Genomic DNA, 25,438 nt, shown 5'->3' on the forward strand with positions numbered 1-25,438 from the left:
CTACCTGTAGCGTGTGCGCGAAATTCGAAATTCTGTCGGCGCGACGGAGTCAATAGCTATGTATATATCTGCCAGGTAAGTATATATAAAACTTTATTGTATCATAACAATATCATTTTGACATAGGAGAAACCTATTTTTGCTAGCCACTGTTTAATCCTTAGCTTAAGATGTTACCTTTCCATGGTCTACCAGAGCTTCATGGTGACCAGACCAATGTAAAAGAATTCTCTTTTAGCTGGTCTTGTACCTGGGTATTGTGTCATAATGACAAACACTTTAAAATGTGATTGAGTATGTAATAGACTCAAAGATAATAGGGTTTTTCCCTTAGCTTCAGCAAAGCTGAACTCAGTTTTACAACATAAAAACCTGCAAAAGAAGAAGTGACTATTGCGCATGTGTGTCCGCCATATTGTTTACAAACAGACCAGTGTAGAACCATGGAGTCTTTATTCCCTGTTGGTCAATGCAAGATTATCCCTAGCCCAAATCCCAGGTTTGTTTGTCAGAGAAGTGGGAAGGCTTTGTGGACTCAACAGTAACTGCCTAAATTAGGAGTTTCCTATGTCAAAACCTGTATCTTTTATAGTATAGTTACTTGTTTTGCTGTCAAGGAGCTGTACAAAGAAATTGAATTGACAGGTGACGAAAGGCTTAAGGTACAGTCTAATATACTAGATCATGCACACCCCCAGACCGGGCAGACTTTAAGGTTGGCCAGTTTAAGAAAAACAAATACATCAGTGGAACGAGGAAGATATGCAAATACACATGGTGTAAGAAAAACATCTAAAAAATATTCCCTACCTTCCAGTGAAAGTTGAAAGGGACTTATTTACAACCATATGTGGGGCCTCTTTTACATAACACTTGTATATGATCAAGTTAGACATTTTTTCTAATAATATATTTTATTTCATTTGGTAAAATATAATTACAGCTCACAACAGTTAGGGACCAAAATCAGCAACAAATTCTGAGTATGTGTGTTTTAAAATATTTACGTAAATTCACTGAGATCGGGAAATTCAGTAACTTTTTGGGAGGTATACATGTTTTTTCCAATATTTCTAAAGCCAGTTGCAATCCCTGGGTATATTTATGAGCAAATTAATAAAAAGACATCATAAGAGAAAAAGGGGCAATACAATTCCCCCATCAAGTCAAGAAACATACTGATCTCCCTGAGATGCCCTTCCTGCCATTTTACTAAAGCCCCTTCCACACGAGGGGCAAATGCACTGCGGGCAGACACTGTTACTAATCTTGTGAGTGGATCGCGATCACGAGTGTGGTCCAAATCATAGGTTCGCCTGACTGTGACTACTGCCTCCCTTGGACGGTTTGATCTGGTAACACTGTTGAAAAGCGAGAGAATTACGGGCAAATCAGAGTGCCCGTCGTGTCTTTGCCCCTCGTGTGGAAGGGGCTTAAGGTTATTAGACCATTGCATTTCAATTTTTATTTCATCTTCATTGAAGTTGAATGATTCAAGCAATGGAGCAATCGTGTCTTTTATAACCCGTAGAGTCTAGGAAACTGAGAACAGGGATCTGCTTTTCAAAATATGTACATTTTCGGGCAACCTTTGTCTGATTTGTGTGATGAGCAATAAAAAATTTGGTGCACCGATCTCTAATGACCGTTTCTTGGTTTGAATTTAGATTCACCTCTGCCAGTTTCTTTTCTGTGCTATAACCAAGATGGCCCTTAGGAGCTTTGTATTATTCCAAGTTACAAGTAAAAGGATCAATTCTCTGAAAAGGAAGCACAAGTCTTCGAATCAATGCTTATATTAGAAGCATCAAATCTTGGAGTAGTCTTGTCGGATCACAGTTGTCAGATTCAAAAATTTTGTTTACCCTTTGAACTTCACTTAAAACTGAATTTAAAAACCGCATACACACTAGATTACTATCGTCATAATACATATCTTTAAGCATTTCTAATGGATAGCATTTCTCTGTGAATCGAACAATATCAAAATGAGTTTTCAGTTCCCAAGTTCTTTTCACTGCAGAAGCAATAGATAACCATCGTGTGTGACAAGATTGAATGATCTTGAGTGGCTCATGACCATCATTGATAGCTTTAAAGAGGTTAACATATGCCTGCTGTCTACACGACGATCTTGAGAACCAATTGTAGGTTTCACTTATGAGATATTCGAGATTTCTTGGTAAAGTATCAGCACTTGCATGCGACACTGCCAGTAGCATGGAATGGCAAACACATCTTATAAACACCAAGGAAGGAAGTTCTTTTTTCAATTTCTGAAAAACCCCATTATTTATTCCCACCATAACACTGGCGTTGTCAGTTCCAATGCCGATAAGATCATGTAAATCAAGATCATATAATTGTAATGTAAGTTTTAGAGCATCTACAATACTGTCAGCATTACAGTCAGTAAGCGGTGCTAGATGCAGAAAAGTAGAAACAATTCTGTTGTCGGAAACGCTAAAATATCTAATTGCAATGCCAAGGTATTTGTTAACTGCAATGTCCGTAGATTCATCTAACAATAAAGTGAATTTCCGACCATTCAAATCATCTTTCAATTTTGTAACAAAGTGAGGCATTATTACAATTGTGAGCACGGCAGTACATTTCGTCCTGTGCATTGCCATTCGTGCTGCGGTTTTGTCTTCAGGAAAGCACGATTTCACAACGTTAAGGTGATCACAAGTGTTGATTGAACAGTGCTCTGCTATGAATAAAGATAGTTTAGCTTCAGCACGAGCAACATCAAAATTTTGTTCGATTTTTTCAAAGTTCAACTTCTGCTGCTGTGAAGATGAAAATGGTTTGTTGCACTGCAAGTGTTTTTTTTTTTTTTTTTTTTTTTTTTTAGCATGATTCTTTATATCATAGAATTTTGCTCGAATGATTATTCTACAGTATTTGCATTGAGCATTTGCGGTATCGTTAGGAATTTCCAATATCCAATCTTTACACATTTCTTCTTTTAGCCGCTCTTTTCTAAACTTTTGCGAATAAATGCGTTTTTTGGCATCTTGATTATGTTGTCTTATTGTTTAATGTTTTCACGGAGGAGTTCTAGAAACGAACGGATGAAACGAAAGAGCAATACAGTAATGCAGCAAGAAAAAACTGTCCCCGTCCCCATAACCCCTCATACCGACTTAGAAGTATGTAATTAAGTTATAAACAGCTGAACTACTATGTGCAGCAAAAGCTTATCAAAGTTGTTTACCTTTTTCTTAATGGAGGCGGCTCCAAACTATTCAACTGTTGTTATAGGCTAATGATTTTGCTCACTAAGCATTAAATTAATCATTCTGTTGTATACAATATTTTCTGCTAACGGCTAGATATAAATTTCCACGGCTAGATTGAATGAAAAATGGCTAGATCTAGCCGAAATTCGGCTGATCTGGCATCACTGCCCGCCCACTCCACTGGGCCGCTGAGCTGAGCCAGTCTAAAGTTGCCACTAGTCAGATTAAGTAAAGTAGAGTAAAGTAAAAGAAAGTCAAGTAGAGTAAAGTAAAGCACAAGTAATTTATAATAATTTATAGTCTATATATATATATTATGTAGATTATATATATATAGAATATATATCTATATATAATATATTAATCTAGATATATAGAAATTGTTACAGTAATAATAATAATAATAATAACAATAAAGTAAAAAGAGTCAGAAAGTAATAATAATAATAATAACAATAATTGATTACAGTTACAGTTTCAGGTTCTTTAATTTCATTTTTCCACTCTAACTTTCACTTTGTCTGGTGCCCTAGGGCTTAAAGGGTTGGACAACCTAACCAGGCACACTGCCTATCCTTCAACCCTCCTCTTTTGACTTGGAAGCACCCTAACGATGACGGACATGGAACCTCAACGAATTCAAGAACAAGAAGTGACCACCAAGATGGAAGCGACTGAAGACCTAAGGAAAAAGAGGACGAAGGAGGACGACGACGACCAGGAGTGGACCACCGTTACCTCAAAAAGAACAAGAAAGCAGGAGAAGAAAACCAGCTTTAAGGAAAATGCTCCGGAAAAGAACGCTAATGGAAACCAAATCAGGGAAAAAATGACCCACTTCAGGGTCACTGCAAACAATTCAGCTGAAGGATTCAGAGCCATAGCAGCCTTCCAGACCAGGTTCAAAAACCTGCAATTTCAGGCCAAGCCCAATAAGCAGGGTCAGTGGACCATCTCATCCAGAGATACGAAAACGATCATCACCCTGCGGAACACGACAGCAATCAACATCAAGGAACTGAAAGAAGAAGAGAGAATTAAGAAAGCAGTAGTGGTTGGCTACCCACTTGAAATGCCTGAAAGCCACCTAACGAGCGCAGCCAATGTGACAGCTGCGATTAGAATGAAGAATAAACAAGGTATACTTACCAAGGCTGTACTAGTCACCTTCGTAGGGACCATCCCAGAAAGAGTTGATCTGGGAGTGTTCGGGAGATATGGGGTGAAAACTTACTACCCGGAACCCCTAAGGTGCTTCAAGTGCCAGAAATTTGGGCACCATAAGAGCCAATGTCAGGCAAAGCAAGAGACCTGTGCAATATGCAGCAGGAAACATCCAACTGAAGACTGCATTGCCAAAAGGAAAGCAGGGGAGACCACAACACTGAAGTGCCCCAACTGCGGCAAGGCACACATCGCCATGGCCTGGGGATGCCCGGAGAGACTGCGGCAAGAGTAAAGGCCGCTCTGCCCAAAGAAACCAGAAGAGAGAGGAGCTTGTCAAGAGGAAGGGCAGCACCAAAACCTCAGCCCAGAAGAAGGTTCTATACCAGGGAAGAGCTGGAGGAATCCAGGAGGGAAGCAAGACCCAGCAGGAAACGAAACAGCTCCAGGTCTGCATCAAGAAGACCCTCCCCCCAGCAAACAAATCCACAGGCACCTAAGCCATTGCCAAGGTCTATATACATCAAAACAGTCGATCTCAGGGACAGATTGACAGACTTCTCCAAACGCATCATAAAGGGAGACATCAATGCAGAAACTATCCAAGAGTGCATAGATGTACTTCTTAAGAGCTTCATCAAAGGAGCTTCCAAGTCCCCCTCCCCCTCTACCACTATGCAGGAGGCAGCGACCCAAGCTGCACCAAAACCCACTTCTCAAACCCCCTCACCTCTACCTTCCACATCCGCCCTCAACCCCTCACCTTCCACATCCTCTGACCAAATAAACCACACCCTCAACTCATCCAACTCACCCTCATCATCACCATCAACCACTGAAGGCATGACAGAGGAAACTGGAATAACATTCGCACCAAGGGACCCCAGACAGTTCTCCTCAACGTACCAATCATGCTGAAAATCATCAATTGGAACGCTGGTGGAATAAGGACAAAGGCAGCTACACTAATTGCAGTCTGCAAAACAGAAAATGTGGACATCATTCTACTGCAAGAAACCATGCTAACAACTGGGACAAAATTCAGAATAACTGGATATAATGTCTACACAACCCCATGCGTAGGCACAGACAGAGGATTGGCAATTCTCGTCAAGAATTCAATCCCAACAGCAAGAACACACAACCCAATCCCCTGTGGCAACAATGTGGAAACCCTAGCCGTGAGAATCACACTGCTAAACCAGAGGATAGATATATACAACATATATAGAAAAATACATAGAGAAGAACCAGGGAGAACGCAGCTCACACAGCTCTTCGCACATGCAGCAGAATCACCAACAATTATATGTGGGGACTTCAACGCGCATCACCCTCTGCTATCATCCCCATCGGCCACAAACCAACCTGGAGAGCACATAGCCTTCTCTCTAGATGAGTTTGAAGGAGTCTCACTACTCAACTCAGGGCAACCTACACACATAAGAGGAGGCAGATTAGATTTGACATTTGCCACAACAACAATCAGACACCTAACAAGGTGGCAAGTACACACGACATTAGTGAGCGACCACTTTGCCACAGTAACAGAACTGGAGATGCAGCAACTACCGCCAATACCGCCACCCCCTCCGACATGGAACCAAGACCTAGCAGATTGGGTTGTGTTTCGTCTAGCCCTCGAAGAGTGGGCAGCACAATACACACCTCCAGAAGACATAGAACAGCTAGAAAAAGATCTAGTTGAGGCTATACACAATGCTGCAAACAGGGCAATGCCCATGAGAGTAGGAAGAAGAGACCACACCTACAAAGACTCCTGGTACTACTGCCCAGAAGTAAGAAGACTGAAAACCCTACTGAACAGGGTAACAAAAATTTATAGGAAAAGAAGGACAACAGAAAACAGGGAACTACTACAAGCAGTCAAAAATGATGTTCAACAGCAGCTGCAAGAGATAAGAATCGAAAAGTGGATGGAATGGTGTACAAAACTATCACAGTACACATCTCTCTCGGAGCTATGGAAGTGGCTGAACAGAGTAGCCGGAAAGAAGAGAACACCGTAGCAACTCACCCTCACCCACTAGAAGAAGCGGAAAGACTGGCAACATCCTTCGCCAATAGGACTAGCTCAGGTAACCTCTCCCCTGAAACAAGAAGAATTCAGGATCAACTAGCACCGATTCGATGGGAGGAGATCGATGCGGCCTGCCACAGACCAGACGATACTGACATCCCTTACACAGTAGAGGAACTGAAAGCAGTTTTTAAAGTTGGCAGAGACACAGCACCAGGAGCAGACAGGATAACATACACCATGATCAGCAAAATGGGTCCTGCAGGAGAAACAGCCTTTCTGAGAATCCTGAACAAAACACACATCGAGCACACAAGACCACAAACCTGGCGGCAGCAAGACACGCAGCCAATCCCCAAACCTAAAGATCCAGAGAACCCAAGACCAATCGCATTGGTGTCATGCATTGAGAAAACTGGAGAAAAAATGGTACTAAATAGAATGAAGTACAAGATTGGTCCACTGCACAAGCAGCTATATGCATATCAGGAAGGAGTCGGAACTACAGAGTGCATAACAGATGTTCTCAGCTATATAAATCAGAAGAAGGCTACAGTAGTCTTCATAGATTTTGAAAAGGCTTTTGAACTAGCCAGTCCAGCAGCAATACTACAATCAGTAGTAAGGAAGGGAGTCCAAGGACACTTACTAGCCTGGACAAAAAACTACGTGCTGAGAAGGCAGGCCAGAGTAAAATTCCAAGGAGTGATGTCTACATTCCACGACTTGGAAAACGGCACCCCTCAGGGAGGAATTCTGAGTCCATTTTTATTCAATATACTAATGGAGAATATAGCCTCCCTGCAGCTTCCAGAAGGCGTAGAAATCTTCATCTATGCCGATGATGTGTGTGTAGTAGCAAGAGGAGCTGTTAGAGTACCCAGAATGCAAAGGGCACTCAATGACATCAACAATAAATCAAATGAGCTAGGCCTAAAAATAAACATAAATAAAACAAAGGCCATGACAATAAAAGCCCACAGACCGCTGCAACCACTAACAATAGGAGCTGAGCCCATAGAATGGGTAGACAGCTACATGTACCTAGGAGTTGTCATAGATCAGCAGCTAACTTTCAAGGAAGAAATCAAGTACTTGAGAGAAAGAGCAAATGCAAGACTTGCTGCCATGAGATACATGTCATCCCTGAAGGAAGGAGCAAATGAACACATACAAAGGAAGTACTACCTAGCCTGCACCAGAACATTGGTGGACTATGCTGCCCCCACTCTGATAAGGCTGACAGAGGCTCAGAAAGAATCACTGGAGGTCATTCAAAACAATGCTATGAGACTCATGCTAGGAGCACCTACATGGACAAGACTGTGCAACCTCAGGCTTGAAACTAACCTGCCAAAGCTAGAGGATAGGATTGCACAGCGAAATGTAAGCACAATGGCCAAGATGTTCCTCTCAGAAAGAGACTCCATCTCTAAGAAAAGAGCAAGAGAGGAACTTGCCAAACACCCACAGATTCAAACTTCGAGTTCCTATGGTAAGGACCAAAGTGACAACATCAAAGTCTAGGCATGGCAGAAACACTGCTGCAACTAGGTCCAGACACAACACAGGGCACACAACAACTACCACCCTGGAAGAAGGACACTACAATATACAAATACACAAGCCTGCCAAGAGCAAAAGAGGACTGCACAGGATAAGAGCTAAGAGCGGCAGCCTATGAAGCAATCAGAAACACTGAGACCATAGGGGCACAAACATACTACACTGATGGCACTGTAGATCCTGAGAATCAAACTACAGGAGCTGCAGTATATTCAAGAAACTTCACAGCCTGCTGGAGGACCTCCAACCACGCCTCCACTATGCAGACAGAGTTAACAGCAATAAGACAGGCACTGCTGTACTCACTGGAGAATGAAGTAGGGCCTGTAATCATCCACACAGACTCAAAGTCCTCAATGCAAGCCCTGCAACAACAGAAAATTAAAGAAAATAAGGCACTGCTGGCTGGAATTAAAACACTGCTACACCAGCACAGCGAAAAGAGGAAGACCTGTCACCTTAAACTGGATACCCAGTCACATAGGAATTCCAGGCAATGAGAGGGCTGATGAGCTAGCCAAAAGTACAAAACACATTGACAGAGTGCAAGTACATATACAACCTGCACTGCAACAAGTCAAAAATGCAATGAAAACCACTCTGCAAAGAAAAATTGATATAAAGACCATCGTGAGTGGGTAGAAAAGAACTCACCGTCTGCCAGATGGTATAAGAAATCGACTGGTCTAGTGCCTCCTCCCATAGACAGGCACACACCAAGAAAACTTGCTGTGATCATCCACAGACTCAGGCTAGGATATAAAACCTGCTGGGAAATTGTGGAAAACAGTGTCAGACCATGTGAACACTGTCAAGAAGAAACACAGCAACCACTCCTTCACTACCTGCTGGAATGCAGAGAAACAGCACAGCTAAGAGGTGCAGCACAAAATGCAATACCTGCACAAGATGCTGAGCATGCAGCTGCCACAGTCACAAAGACAATCATTGAAAACTTAGAAGAGCATGCCCAGGTGCTCTACAACCTACCTCCACCAAGGTAATCAAGCTAATAAAATCAATCACCCTCATCACATCCCCTCATTGTAAGGCTCTATCCACATCATCCACTATCATTCTTTTAAAAAACTTTACCTACAACTAAAATCCTCCCGCAGGGACCCAAGGGAGTAAAGGGTTGGACAACCCCACCTGCACCGCTTCTCCGATTTTCGAAAGCCTTACACTCATTCAAACTTCTTCTATAATATGACATGATGGCCCTCTCTTACTGACACCATCATCCTTCCCCTGTCCACTCCTATCTCTACAACTAAAGATATTTCCAATTTCAAAAAAACTAACCATGTACCTAAAGAATCTTTTCAGATCACCTACGGGCCGAACAAAGGAAAGGCCCGTGCCAACAAGAAGTGTTGGCTTAATACAACAACAACAACAACAAGTTATGGGCCATTGAAGTAATGGAAAATTTTCTGCTCGATTCAGCCAATCATATGGCATATAATATGAGACCATGAGTTAGCCTGCCCGCCAACAAAAACCTGTTGCTGTTGTTTGAGATTAAACTTGCCTTATGCTAGCACGGGCTCTTGCTCATAGAGCAGCTAGTAGGTCATATGAATATTTTGCAGGTGGGAAGGTGATTTTAAGGGTATGTGGTGAGTCTTTAATGTGATATCAATGGAATATGCAAGTGAAATGATATGATTTGCAAAAGGGAAAGGAAAGGTGAACAGGCAAGGTTACAAACCCCATTAATCACTAAGTTACCCATCAGTAGGAGAAAAAGATCGATATTAGCGAGTCCTGGCGAGTTAGAGATAGCCAGTAAGGAAATTAAAATGTTATCGTCGTCGAAAAACGGGGGAAAAAAAGCGCATAACTCTAGGGGGTTCAAGTACCATTTTTCATTACTCGAAGAAAGAAAGCGAAAAAAACTTCGATTGTTAGTGTTATAAATCGATGATAGAAAAACGAAAAATTATCAGTTTTAGAAACAGCAAAACAAATTTTATAAGGAATTTAGGTTATCAGAACTAGCAATAAACATGTATTATTACAAGGTATAAGCAAACTATTGTTGGAAACCAAAAACACAAATATGGTTAACAGTAAAGCATGGTACACACTATGCCATCATGTATCATCTACGTGATGCAGTAGTGGTGTTGAAAAATTAATAGCGGCCAAACTATACTGCAACACGGCTCACTTGTTCTCGCAGTTCAGCTTTCAACGGCAGGATGTCCGCCGATGATGTACTTTGCCAGGAGACTCTACTGTTGGGTGTAGTTGCTCTGTGTGCTGCAAAAAAAGAAATTTTTGAGGAATAAATGTAGAACCTTGTGGTGTAAGCAAAGGCTTTCTCGGCGACATCTGAAGGGAAGCTTCAATGAAATATTTTTGGACCTACAAGTCGAAAACCCAGCAGACTTTGAAAATTACACAAGAATGCCAATCCTTGCATTTTATAAATTGTTAGAAAAAAATTGAACCATATATTTGTAAGCAGGACAACAGCTTTCGAGACAGCATATCACCAGGAGCTTGTTCTTGCAGCTGTAGGATTGTATGCAAGCCTCCAATATTCAACCAGGATTTCAAAACAGAGCCTCGGTCTAATCATCCCCGAAACCTGTGAGGCCATCTATAATGTCCTTAGGGAGGATTATTCGAAAGTAAGGTTCAAATATAGGTACAAAGTACACACATTTTTTTTTATTACATGAAACGCAGCTCATCAAAACACCATAATTTCGGAGTGTAGAAATCTTCCGTGGCAGCTCCAGACTTCTGTGATGCTTTGATTGCAGACATTTCCCTATAGAATTGTGTCTTCAGGGTGTGCAGCTTTTTAGTAATGTCTTCATACCGCAATGTACAGTTTACAAAACTCATAACTCTGACTTTATAGTTTCCAAGCTTGCACTCCTGATGTTTCTCATTTTGCAAGGCTTTTATTTGATGTTCCAAACAGATGGTTGTTCCTTCAGTAATTCAATAAAATGTATTGTTAGTCCTTGTTCACTCAAGGAGTTTGGTGGGTGGTGGTGAGCGACATCCTCCCCCCTCTGAATGATGATGCAACACTGAGCTGAGTAATGAAATGGCTCTGACCCATCAACACGTTGGTGATGCGGCTTAGTGTTGAAAAATTCGTTTTTCAACGCATCCATCTAACACTGCGAGCATCATGATGCATAGTGTGTACGGGGCTTAACTATCGTACATCTTAGTGAATTGGAGTATCAATGAGTTGGAAAAACTGGTGGTGCTCCATTATATGCAGCAAGTTTTCCTCAGTATTCTGAATATTAGGATCCACATAATCATAACATAATGTCAAGGAATGCAGGAAATTAAGTTATATATCTTAAGTATCACAGAAATCAGTAGTATCTAATAACCATCTGCGTAAGAGGGTATAATCCCTAGCTACAGAATATTATCAAAATTACTGAATAGCTATATGAAAAAATAATCCCAAAAATTTGGATTTTGAAACATTGAAAAGAGAACAATCATATGTTTAAAGGAAAAAATAATTAACAAATGCCGACACTCATAACCTGCAAAAGAAAGCCAACTGCAAGACATGTGCCCAATATAATAGAAAAAAGACCATTATCATAAGTGACACCAGGCAAACTAGACACACTTAAAGGCATACTTCAGTCTCGTGACGTTGGCTATAAATCCTGCGGACATGATGGGCCGTACAGTCCCTCTTGAGATGTACAAACCTCTCGCACTTAAAACAACTCAGAAGTTTGAGAATAAAGGCTTCTATACAGTATCTTCCGAGGATCCCAAGGTCTATAAAGGCTGTTATGTCGCCCTTGAAGGTTGCTTCTACCTTCGAGGTTTCGTCTGTCTTGTCCTTTTCCTTCTTCACAGTACATCTCTTCGCGGTCACGATGTTCGGCACCTGCAAGATACGGTCAATGGTGGTGTACTTGGGGACTTTGCAAATCATCTTCATCATAATCTTGTCAGCAGGATCCAGCAGAATGGGGGAGGGATCGTTCTTGAGCAGCTCAGCAGAATGTTGGTCTATCGGGGAAAAGATAAATTCCCCTTTCAGATTGGGGTGGGCTTGAAGTTTGGTTTCAGGATGCTTCTGTAAGGATGGCATTTCTGCCAAAATGTCCATCCTTCCATTTGTATGTGCGAGAAAGCACAATCGCAGCGGGACTCCATCCCCTTTTGTATGTGCGCGTGTTGGACACTGCGTTTCCGTCTTCACAGCCTCCTTATGTATATCTGTTTCTGATTAATAAACCTGTACAGTTCTCTCAATGTTTCTGTTCGATCCTCACAACTGATGACCTCTGGATTAGGATAGGCAGCAGTTTTGGCCACTCCCTCCTGAAAACCATTAACCGACTCAAAACAGTGCCTCAGTCTTGGTTCTCTGGCGCTCCTACCCACGGTCGACCAAATGCCATTAGTGGACTTAAAATGGGACATCTTCTACAGGAGTGTTTTGGCATTCCCCTCACGCTTTGGTCAGCCATTAATAACTCAGTCGACCATAGGTAAACACCATTAGTAGAATAAATATGGTGCTCATGCGTTTTGGTGTTTGTGAGATGACAAACAAAGAGAACTCGGGCGCACCCCTGACGCCTCACACTGTGCCCTAGCAAGCTGCAGCCACATGCCCGCTGCCTCACCCCACCGCCCCCCACTCCATACAACTGCCTCCCTTCTCCCGGCAGAATGTAGTATCCTGGCTCCAGTGAACTGAGATCCAGTTCTCAGACTCCATGGCATCACAAGAGGAGAGGATCAAGGCCGACTTGATCGCAGCAGCTCTCCTGGAGGAGGTTTTTGACCGTCTCGCGCCATGGATGGATACCCAACCCGGAGGGCTGCCTTACGACAACCTGAATGAGAAGTTGGTCTAGGTTTTCTCCTTCCCCACCCCTGAGAGAACCACCCACAACTTCGACCTGGTTGACACAGACCCAAGGGACGTCTGGGGCAAGCTCCAGGGCCTGATGCTACTGCCGGAGAGGGACCCACAGGGATGTCGGAACGAATTTAGCCTTCCCAAAGAACTTTTCCTCCGCCAGCTGCCCCCAGAGGTGAGGGGCCAGATTTCGGAAACCGAAGAGATGGAGATGGAGGTCTTGGTGGAGAGGGCGCATAAGCTGTTCGTCGCCACCTGGTCCGTGAAGCTCACTGCCCCACCCTCAACTAACCTCCCGCAGCAGGAGCACCCAGCAGAAGACTGAAAAGTGTGACCTCTTCCACTCCTGCACACCACCAAGAGACAAAGAGGGCGGTGCCCAACACTGCCTTCCCTGCCAGTGGCAGTAGCCAAGTCCCGCCCCATAGGATTCTATGTTAAAGATGCGATCTGTGACCACAGGATGGTGGTCGACACTGGGGCTATGCAGTCGGTGTTCCGCCATCAGCAGAGGACCGCAGCCACGCCCCTGATGCCCCAGTTGCCCTCATGTCTGCCAACAGGACCCACATATGCTCCTACGGCATCAAGTCCCAGACCATCACATTCCTGTGTCAGACCTACACCTGTCCCTTCGTCATCGCTGATGTTAGAATTCTTCTCCTATGGGCGAACCTTTTGGCCCACCACAGGTTTCTGGTAGTCGTAGCCTGCCGACGCCTTCTGGACACCGAGACCTGCATATCACGCCCACTCTCCGCAGGTCCCAAGGCACCTGCCATCTGCTACATCTCCCCCCACAAGTATACCTCCCTCCTATAAGAGTTTCCAGAGGTGTTCAAACCAGAGCTCTGCCAAGTGCCAGGGTTCTCACCTAAACACAATGTGTACCACCACTTAACCCTTAAACGCCGAAGCGGTATTTTAAAATTGTCTCCCGTACACCGGCGGTGATTGCGAGTGAGCGCCGAAGCGGAAAAATTTTTTTTTTTTTTTTTAAATCACAGCACGCTTAGTTTTAAGATTAAGAGCAGATTGAAACGGAGAATATAGAAAGAACCAGAATGAGTGGGATGGTAAAAGAGTTTATTGAGTCTGGTAAGCTTCTAGGTGTAGAGGGGAATGATCTCCGTGAGTATGTTGAAAAGAAAGAAAAAGTATGAGAGAGATGAAAGAGTGGCTGAGAGAGAAGCAATGAAAATGCAGCAAGAGAGAGAAGCAATGAAAATGCAGCCAGAGAGAGAAGCAATGAAAATGCAGCAAGAGAGAGAAGCAATGAAATGCAGCAAGAGAGATAAGCAATGAAAATGTAGCAAGAGAGAAGCAATGAAAATGCAGCAAAAGAGATAAATGTTGGTAATGCAGCAGGAAGAAAGAGAGAAAGAACGTATGCATGAGCAGGAAGAAAGAGAGAAAGAATGAATGCATGAGTTGGAAATCACTCGGTTATGGCAAAGTACTCTTTGCAGCCAGACAGGCGAAAACGAAAGTGGAGCTGATGGTTTAGGTATGAGTGCAGTGCTGAAATTAGTACCAAAGTTTGATGAGGAATATTTAACAAAATATTTCATGTGTTTTTGAGAAGTTAATGGAAAGAGTAGGTTCTCCTGAAGAAATGTGGACTCTTATATTTAGTCAGTTTTGAATGGTAGGGCGCTTACTGTGTATAGTTGCATGTCTAAGGAGGAATGTGATGATTATGATATTGTGAAGGAAACTGTTCTTAGGGCGTACTGGTTAGTACCCGAGGTGTACTGTAAGAAATTTAGAAGTTTGAGAAAGGATGAGAATATTACGTATGTAGAATACGGTAAGAAGTTAGAAAGGCTGTTTTTTTATTGGTTAACTTCCGCTAAAGTTGAGGATTTTGATGGTTTGAAGAACTTAGTGTTGTTAGAAAACTTCAAAGATAACGTATGCCCTGAGATTAAGCTTTATATAGAAAATAGGCGAGAAGTATCTTTTGCAAGAGCAACTATGCTAGCAGACGAATATAGTCTAACTCATAATTTATTATAAGTGTCAGTAAGTAGCGAAATTATCCTTCGTCTGGTAGAGTACAAAGCAGTAAAGGTTTCAGTTCTAGTAATAGCAATGCGAGTAAAAGTGACTATTCCTGTTATGCACGCTGAAAACCTGGTCATACGTTTAAGGTTTGTAAGAATAAAGTGGGTTTTAGTGGTTCAGAATTAACTAGTTTCCGATGTAATGGGGAAGGGCATTTAGCGAGAAATTGAGCAGTAGAAAGGAAGGTAGGTAAGAAACCAGTATCGCTAGTTAACCTTTCGTCAAGTAGGAATGATGTGATGAAAGAAACTAGGAAAATTTTTGGTGAATTTCTGTCAGGAGGTGTAGTTTCCTCTCTTGGAGGAGTAGATTCGAGAGTAGTAGTCTTGCTTCGAGACGCAGGAGCTGCTGTCTCACTGATTAGGGGAGAGAGTGTGCCAAACAGGGCAGAAATCAATAGGGAAGAAAAAGTCATGTTAGGTGGATTTCCTAACACTTGTGTTCTTTGTCCTTTGTACTTTGTTGAAGTTAAACTTAGAAAGTCAGGTAGTGTCAGGAGAAGTGAAACTCGCAGTTGTTGACAGTTTGCCCATTGATGGCGTTGACATTATTGTCGGTAATGACTTAGCTTTATCCAAGAATGTGAATCCTGTTGTGAGTGAGATTCCAGTGCCTGAAATGGTAGTAATTAGGTCAGGTTTAGATAAGACATAGACTACGGTCATAATTTGTTCGTGGATTCGAACGAGTGTGAGTTCGTGGATTCGAACGAGAGTGAGTTCGTGGATTCAAACGAGTGTGATAGAGGTGGTGAGGTTGATCTTGGCGTGAGTGTGGCTGAGAGACCTAACTCTATCGGTGTTGACAGTGATAGCCAAGCAGAAGGTGTAGCTGTCGAGAGTAACGTAGTCGATGTCTTGGAATCAAGTAATAGTTACGGTGATGAATTAGGCACTAACCTTTTGAATAAGGATGAGCTAGTCAAGTTTCAGAGAGAGGATGAAACACTAACCCGACTTTTTGACGAACTGATTTGACTGCTGGTGTGGCCTCTGTTTCAAATAACCCCTTCATGTGTTATCGTTATGCCAGAAGCTGATTGGCTATTCTGGCTCCTTAGACACAAGGGCAAATCAAGAAGGGATATTGAGATGCATGGCACACTTTTGAACTATACAAGCCTCGCCAACTGCTAACGTCTTTGGCGGTTGTTGTGTTGTTGCAAATACAAACAGTATCACTTATAACGGGTACAGGACTTCAGAATATCATGGAAAGGCGTATTCAAAACTGTATCGAATCAGCTCATCAGCTGGCCCCCACAGGTTTTTTAGTATATATTCTTAACAGTAGGTGGATACATAGTGAAAGCATCTTATAGTTGTATTCCCTCCGTAATTGTTCCTTCTAGAACTGGTTCTTACACTCAACCCTACTGGTTCCCTACTTCAGGGAGAAATAGGTAATTACGTATGAATATAAGGGGAGCTACATTAGTTTCCCCTCTAGTGTTGAACAGAACGATTTGAGCTCGTGCAACTACGCACTTGGTTACAGTTATGCACTTACGTACATACACTCGAGCATAGACAATCTCAACTAAGAGTGGTTGACTTAATATCTTGATTAGATGAAAACCAGTTCAGTTTTCCAGTCCACCAATTTTCATGGCTTTACCGTCATAGATTTTAAATGGGAGATTTCCATCAAACTTGCTATTTTCACAGCTTATTCTGTTGTTTCTATCCATGGCTCTCGGACTATCATTGGCAAGGGTGCTGGTGTTGGTATTGGACTTAGTCTTAGTAGATTTGTTTTTGCTTTTAACTGAGCAGTGCAAGCTAATCTAGCACTGCATTGTTAAACCATGCATAATGGAAATATCCCCATATTGTGAACCATACTGGCTCAGAACTGTCCCTCTGAAGGTCGCCTGTATTTTCCAGGAAGGAGCTTTGTGTTTTGTTTCACACCTCTGGGCGTTGATGATATGAAAGAGCGCCAGAATAGGGTCCAGAGGGACGTCCTGGTTGGTTGCAGATGATGGTCGTCTTTAGTTTTTCATTCACGTTCTGTATAGTTTAGGATCCATATTGACTTTGAAAAGGTCAGTTGTCTCATGGTTTTTTTATGTGACTGGGAATGATAAATCCGTGAAACAGAACAGCTGAGGGAATAATCATTAACCAATGGAGGGGATTCTATTACCCAAACCTGTAGTTGTCGTGCTACTGGGTAATGTGCCAGTGAGGGGAGGTTATGTGATCCTTGAAGGGAAACCTGTTGAAGAACAGATTCGTACAAGAGACTATTCAAGTTATAAACAAGTTTTCTTTATTGGCTTGTATCAGAGGTCAACCTCATGCTTTTGTTAGATCTGAAGGATGCGTTATCTGAAATAGCCATCACTCTAGATTCTCGGAAGTACAATTCTCCCTCTTCATCTGTGACCGAATTCAGTTTGTATCGTTGACTTCCCGACAGGTGTTCACGTGTGTAAACAATGGTGTTGCTTTGTGCCTCTTCATTTGTTGAGAGAGAGAGAGAGAGAGAGAGATTTGGTTTTGAAAATGTCACATGAAATCAGCTTCTCAAAAGGTGTTGGACTCTGAAACCTATTTGTACAACTTGACCAAAATCAGTCCAAGAACGACCCTTTGCAGTTGGGGTAACTATCTATGACAGATTGTGACTTTTTTTCTGTGAATTTTCCTGTGACCTTTTTACCTGGATTCATCAACATTGGTGTCGTTTTTTGCCTGTTCGGTAGTTGTAGAAAATTAATGTAAAAAAGTTATTTTTGCCGTTTCTTTGTAATCTATATTCAAAACCTATTTGGACAACTTGACCAAATCAGTCCAAGAAATATTTGGTGCTCTCTTTACCATTGACATCTCACATGTTTATGTGAATGTGATATGACTCTTACGTTGACCTATGTCTAGTCAGCACTCGAATACTGTTCAGTTAACTCTCTGATACTGTGTAGCACGAGTTGGCATTCGACATCAAATACATGTGGTACTGCATTCTGTTGTAATTCAGACTCCACCTTCGGCCTTAATACTTCTGACATAAGCATAAGATTCTCGTTATGCTACCATTGACGTATTTTAGTGTTTAGCCAACTGTGGAATCATTCAAAAATTTAAAGATACTGAATTATTACAGCAGTACGTTATAAAAACCAGCAATTTAGTAATATATACGTAAATGCAAATCATTATAATTGTGGGTAGGGTAAAAGTCGTAGTTTTAACTTGAGCCAAGGGCAGGTCGATTGGTAGTGAAATCATCCGTTGTTAACCCAAGTACGTATTCATGACAAAATTTCTGAGCAGAAGGCTTTTCCTGCCCTTTGACTTCATTTTGAAATTTTTGTATTTGATAATTTTAAGAGAAAATATGTCAACAATATAAAGAAACAGTGAATATACATAAACATGAAATCCGTTGATACATAGTAACATAATTATCTGTGATAATGGTGAGAGTCAGCATCCGGTGTGATGAGGTGTCGAAGCTGGGAGGCTGATGGTATGATCATACTACATAGGATCAATTCTATAGTGTAATTGACGAGTTTAAGTCCAAAACTCGGAATGAATTCAACCACGATGACGAGGTTGAGTGTTGTCCTCTGAGCGGGAAGCGGCTCTTGAGTATTGAGTTACTCCTGAGCATTGAAGACCGTTCCCTCATGGGCTCGCCCTTGAGTGGAGGAGGACGTCACAGGCTGAGTGGTTGAGTTCCAATCCACTATTGGATCCTATGATTTTCTTTTCAATTTCCCTTCATGGGATAAAAATCTTCTATGATCAATCCCTGTATCGCTTATTAGGTTATAAAACTATACTCTGTTTTTTTCCATCTGTCCACCCACCTGTGGTGTTTGTGCATGGTAACACTGCATCCTGGGCTTTAAATAGTTGCGCTGTGTGTAAGTTTTAGGTAAATAAAAGGATATCTGGGTGTACATTTGCAACTGAAAAATGTTTTAATAATTTACTGTATGGGAATTCCACTGGTAATATTTGAAATAGGATATAATTGTTATTGTTGAATGTAAGCTGCCTTTTCAGGGTGGCGAATGGAACAGCCAGACGCGGTGGGGGGAGCCGGGTGGAGTGTGCTGTGTTGTCCCCTCTTTCCCTCCCTCCCCTCCAGGACTGTAATGTAACTTATGCATATCACTCGACTGATAAAACACCTGTTCTCCAGTTCATTTTTATGGGGAAGTATTCGTTTTTCATCTTTCATTCTTGAGACAATTTTCCAGCCAAGACTATTAGGGTGGTAATCCCTTAATCGAAGGAGCCTTACCTTTCTCTACATATTCATTTATTATAACATGTAGCCTAGCACTGATACGTCTTTTTAATATATTTGTAATGTTAAATAAAAGTAGTAGCTACAAATTTGTTTCAGTCAACTACAAGAAATGAGGAATTACCATAGAATCATGCACTTGCAGCAGACACTTTTATGTAAAAAATAATCCTTAGTTGTTTTTCCTTATAACTTGGCTCATCATAAAGATATTATCAGCTTTGTATGTATGATTACCACCCTAATATTCTTGGCTGAAAAACGGTCTCGAGACAGAATAATGAAGAACGGAAACTTCCTCATAAAAATAAAGTGAACAGATGTTTCATAAATTAGAAGATTGCTATTTATGTGCTCTTCATTCAATGCCTATTTACAATTTAAGTTTCTCACCTTTTGTCTAAGAGTTCATTTTTCCACTTTTATTCATGCTCTACTTTTCAATGCGTTTCATTCGATGGCTGTTATGACTTCATTGTAACATCTTGTAAGAGGTCAGTGTGTGAGGTCGAGGATTCTGCTCGCCCATATATCCCATTACCCTTCTGACCTTAATTGATTAGTTCGACCTAACTTTTAATCTTTGCACTTTGGTCTTCGCTTAATGCTATAACTGAATAACACTTTTGATGAATATCACTTGTTGGTTCGCTATCGTTTCTCGAGTTTAGTATGCAACCATCAGAAATGAAAAAATATCATTATCATAAATAAATAATGGGATATATGACAGCGCGAAAAATATTTCATATATAATTGTATACAAATCGCGCTGTGAGCAAAACGGTTAAAGCTAACGAGTTATTTTTTTTATTTGTATTTTACACTAAATTGCGATCATTTTGGTATATAACACATTGTAAAACGATCAAGGCAATACCGAGAAAATATTATCACAAAATGATACATGAATTCGTAATGCGCGGACGTAAAAAAAAGCTGTTTTCAAAAATTCACCATAAATCGAAATATTGTGCTAGAGACTTTCCGTTTGTTGAAAAATGAAGGTAATTGATTGAATATTACTAGACTGTAAGTGTTGCAGCTTACAATTGCAGTTTTCGATCATTTCGGTCGAGTTAAAGTTGACCGAAGGACGAATTTTTTCTATTTATTGTTATTTATATGAGAATATTTCAAAACTGCTAAAAGCTACAACCATGGGTTGTTTTTTGTTATATTCTACATGAAATTGCGCACATTTTCATATACAAAACTTTATGTAACGGCTAATTTAAAATTGTGCAAACATTACGACAATTTATGATTTTTTTGGAAGAGTTACCGGGCGGAAAAAAGTTTATTTCATAAATTCACCATAAATCGAAATATTGTGTTAGAGACTTCCAATTTGTTGCAAAATAAAGGTAATTGATTTAATATTACTAGAATGTAATAGTTTTAGCTTACAATTGCGTTTTTTGACCATTTCGGTCGAGTCAAATTGGACCGAAGGTTGAAATTTTGGCATTTATCGTTATTTATATGAATATATTTCAAAACTGATAAAAGCTACAACCATGGGTTGTGTTTAATTGTATTCTACACAAAATTGCGCACATTTTCATATATAAAACTTTATGTAACGGCTAATTTAAAATGGTGCAAACGTTACGACAATCGGACGAAAAAATTTCTTGATTTTTTTTCGGAAGAGTTACCGTGCGGACGTAAGGAAAAAAATTTTTTCCCATAAATTCACCATAAATCGAAATATTGTGCTAGAGACTTCCAATTTGTTGCAAAGTAAATATAGATGATTGAATATTACTTGAATGTAAGAGTTTTAGCTTACAATTCCGTTTTTTAACCATTTCGGTCGAGTCAAAGTTGACCAAAGGTTATTTTGGCACTTATCGTTATTTATATGAAAATATTTCAAAACTGATAAAAGCTACAACCATGGGTGGTTCTTAGTTGTATTTTACATGAAATTGCGCACATTTCCATATATAAAACTTTATGTAACGACTAATTTATAATGGTGCAAACCTTACGACAATCGGAAGAAAAAATTTATGATTTTTTCGGAAGAGTTACCGCGCCGACATAAGGGAAAAGTTTTTTTCATAAATTCACCATAAATCGAAATATTGTGCTAGAGATTTCCAACTTGTTGCAAAATGAAGGTAAATGATTGAATATTACTAGAATATAAGTTTTTTTAGCTTACAATTGCGTTTTTCGACCATTTCCGAAGGTTGAAATTATGGCACTTATCGTTATTTATATGAAAATATTTCAAAACTGATAAAAGCTACAACCATGAGTTGTTTGTTGTTGTATTCTACATGAAATTGCGCACATTGTCATATATAATACTCCATGTAACGGCTAATAGAAAATGGTGCAAAAATTGTCAGTGACGAAATAATTTCTGAGATGTGTCGCTGATGCTTTTTAGTGCAAGGAGAAAGAAATTCGCGTTTGCGCGCCTTGGTGACAATTATAAACAAAACAACGCCTTGATCCGTGAGCTCCCAGCATCCCCCAAGGCGCGTGATTCAAAAGTTTTCCCCCAGTAGGCCTATAACTCTTTTTCCGCGAATTTTTAAAAAGACTGTTTTATATCGATGTACCATACGTCCAATCGGCACCCAACAGACAATTTATATCGACGTTTAATACGTCCAATCGGCGTTAAAGGGTTAATTATCAATTTTCTCTATGATCTTTTTTTGCATATGAAGATATTTTCTTATTCAATTAGCGATCACTTCTATTACAGTCATCACTAAGCAATTACTAACGCACATTTGTCTGTTTTCATAATGCACAAGTATATCACTATGGTACTTAACATTTCAGTTAGGAACCTATGTATGCCGTATTTTAACATCGATATGTGTATGTTTATGTGTACTTCTTGAAGTAACACATTACAAACGTGTACAGCATCAACCATAATATCCCATATTGTCCATTCGGGATGACCTTCCTTCACTCGGCTTGATTAGGAATGTGTCTGCTGCCCATTATTGATCTTGTTGCATCATGAATTATTTATGTATTCACGAATTATTTATGTATTATACGTTTTACTGGTATATATTGAGTTAATTTTGCTTATAGTACCATAAAAGTTTGGAATTGTGGTACAATAAAATAACGGAATTACACTAAAATGTGACTTAAATTATTTTTACCGTATTGTACGGTACAGAAACATTGTTGAGGGTATGATACGAAATTACTGTATGGTATTTTAGCTGGGTATGAAGTATGGAAAATTATTCCTTACAGTACAGTACCACTAGCCTTGCAGTTACGCCACCTAACAAATAACAACCAAATACTTCAACTACCATTCTATCATCTGCTAAGGTGTTGCCTCTTTCCTTTATCTCTTTATTGAAGGGGGATAGAAACAAAACAACAGTACTTTAAAAGGCAAATACAGGCCATGTGCCATTCACTGCTCTTGACACCAGTCAAGGCAAAAAACCTGCTTTTACTCCTGAATATCTATTTCTTTTGCTCCATCAAACCCTAATAGGTTTTGGTAAAAAAAAAAATAAAAAAAAACTGGGAATGTAAAGGCTACCTGTTAATCAATATGTCCCCATGGCTCAGTGGTGGAGTGGTTGACTTAGAATGTGTTATAATTAGTTGGTTGTAAGTAATTCAGTCAACATAATAAACAATATAAAAGAGTCCAAGGGTACTTGAAGATGAAGGTACAGTGATAAGAGCAATTTAATTACTGGCATGTTTTACACTAGTTAGACAATAAGAATAACTTTTTTTTGTAATATAGTCTAGTGTATAATGATATCAGACAATTGTGGTATGAGATAATAAAAAATATATTTTTAAACTATCAACATAATAATTTAACAATAATATTTGCATACATGGATAGAGACTTCTCACAGCTGTAACTACTATTTTCAGCTCTAACACGTGATGGACAGTAAAATTTTAAACGAGAGCTCTCACTCCACTTCTTCCTTCTAGAGGCTTATCATTTGGTACACAATCTGTTTGAATCCACAAGTCACATTCGGACACTGTATTGTAAGCATGACATTCAGGCAAATGTTTGCCCTTCCATTGTAAAAATCTGTATACTATTCATATGTCCTCTCTTTTCTTCCAGGAACTAAAATGTAGAGCATTTTCCGCCCTTTAGTTTGTTGTATATATGTCAGGAATCCGTTCCTTCTGTAATATTATTCATGTGTTTTTATCTGTGAAGAAACATTCATAGCGGGGGCCCTGCCCCTTTTTGACTGTTTGTACGTGCGTGCATAACAGACACTACGCTTCCGTCCACATGCTGCCTTTTCAGCCAATGCTGTATTAGTAGTACAGTGGCTTGGTAGCCTTCATAACTATTTGCTAAAACTAGCAGCCACCATACGCATAATGCAAAACAAATGTCAGCCAATGTAATGTTTAATTACGGTTTAAAAAATGTTTACAATTATAAAACAAATATACAGGCAGTCCCCGGTTTACTATGGGGATTCCATTCCCGAGACGTTTCGTAGGCCAAAAATCGTCGTACAAAATCCTAAGAAAACCTTACTTTTAATGCTTTGGGTGTTTTTAAAACTATGTAAACTGCATTTTTATTGCATTTTTCATAAAAAATTAAAACATTGATTATTTTGCCTTTTTCGAGTCGTAACCCTGGAACAAGCGTCATAAACCTGGAAATACTTTCTGATTAGTATAATTAAAAAGTGGCGTTACCTCGGAACGTTGTAAGGCGGGGACTGCTATTACACAGTAATTTAACAAGTGTACTGTTATAGAACAAACATACCTACATAGGGCTGTTTCAGCTGTTTCATGGGCCATTTCGGTCTTTTAGGTTGTATGGCAAGTAGTGAGATCCCATGCCACTGATTTGGGGGAATCGGGCAGGAAACAGGTTCCATTACTACTATTTGGTCCATAAATTCTCTTTTGGCATTTTAGACCAGCCAAGATCAAGAAAGCAGGCATCTCGGGGGGTCTCGCTATTTACAGAAACGACCAAAATGACTGAAAGGACCAAAGTGCCCCAAGAAACAACTGAAACGACCTTAGATATGTTTGTTTTATAATTGTAAACTGGTTTACTTAATTGTTTTATAATTGTAAACTTGTTTACTTACTGTTTATATTTGTTTTATAATTGTAATTAAACATGACATCGGCTGACATTTGTTTTGTATTGTATGATGGTGGCCGCTAGTTTTAGCAACTAGCTATGTAGGGTATCATGCCATGGTACTACTAATACAGTGTTATTCTCCATTGTGATCATGTGGCAATAGAATGGTTAAACACTTAATTGACTTATTATTTTATTATTATTATTATTATTATTATTATTATTATTATTATTTTTTATTTTTTTTTTTTTGCTCTATCACAGTCCTCCAATTCGACTGGGTGGTATTTATAGTGTGGGGTTCCGGGTTGCATCCTGCCTCCTTAGGAGTCCATCACTTTTCTTACTATGTGTGCCGTTTCTAGGATCACACTCTTCTGCATGAGACCTGGAGCTACTTCAGCCTCTAGCTTTTCTAGATTCCTTTTCAGGGATCTTGGGATCGTGCCTAGTGCTCCTATGATTATGGGTACGATTTCCACTGGCATATCCCATATCCTTCTTATTTCTATTTTCAGATCTTGATACTTATCCATTTTTTCCCTCTCTTTCTCTTCAACTCTGGTGTCCCATGGTATTGCGACATCAATGAGTGATACTTTCTTCTTGACTTTGTCAATCAACGTCACGTCTGGTCTATTTGCACGTATCACCCTATCCGTTCTGATACCATAGTCCCAGAGGATCTTTGCCTGATCGTTTTCTATCACTCCCTCAGGTTGGTGCTCGTACCACTTATTACTGCAAGGTAGCTGATGTTTCTTGCACAGGCTCCAGTGGAGGGCTTTTGCCACTGAATCATGCCTCTTTTTGTACTGGTTCTGTGCAAGTGCCGGGCATTCACTTGCTATGTGGTTTATGGTTTCATTTTTCCTATTGCACTTCCTACATATGGGAGAGATGTTATTTCCGTCTATCGTACTTTGAACATATCTGGTTCTTAGGGCCTGATCTTGTGCCGCTGTTATCATTCCTTCAGTTTCCTTCTTTAGCTCTCCCCTCTGTAGCCATTGCCAATTGTCATCGCTGGCTAGTTCTTTAGTCTGTCTCATGTATTGTCCGTGCATTGGTTTGTTGTGCCAGTCCTCTGTTCTTTTCTGTCT

At 40.3% G+C, this 25,438-nt stretch overlaps 2 protein-coding genes and 1 non-coding gene across 3 annotated transcripts in view; all 3 read left to right on the forward strand.

The window, feature by feature from the left end:
* LOC135215652 (annexin A4-like) overlaps positions 1-25,438 on the forward strand; it is a 250,951-nt gene that overhangs the window by 79,258 nt on the left and 146,255 nt on the right. The gene's annotated exons all lie outside the window — the stretch shown is intronic.
* Positions 3,859-4,704, forward strand: LOC135211279 (uncharacterized). Its single transcript, XM_064244600.1, has one exon. It carries the CDS (start codon positions 3,859-3,861, stop codon positions 4,702-4,704), a length of 846 nt encoding a protein of 281 aa, XP_064100670.1.
* On the forward strand, positions 18,442-18,647 carry LOC135219385 (small nucleolar RNA U3). The gene has a single exon (XR_010315430.1). It is a non-coding gene; the product is annotated as a small nucleolar RNA U3 (small nucleolar RNA).

Source organism: Macrobrachium nipponense, chromosome 19 (genome assembly GCF_015104395.2).
Source record: "Macrobrachium nipponense isolate FS-2020 chromosome 19, ASM1510439v2, whole genome shotgun sequence".
Classification (NCBI taxonomy): Eukaryota; Metazoa; Arthropoda; class Malacostraca; order Decapoda; family Palaemonidae; genus Macrobrachium; species Macrobrachium nipponense.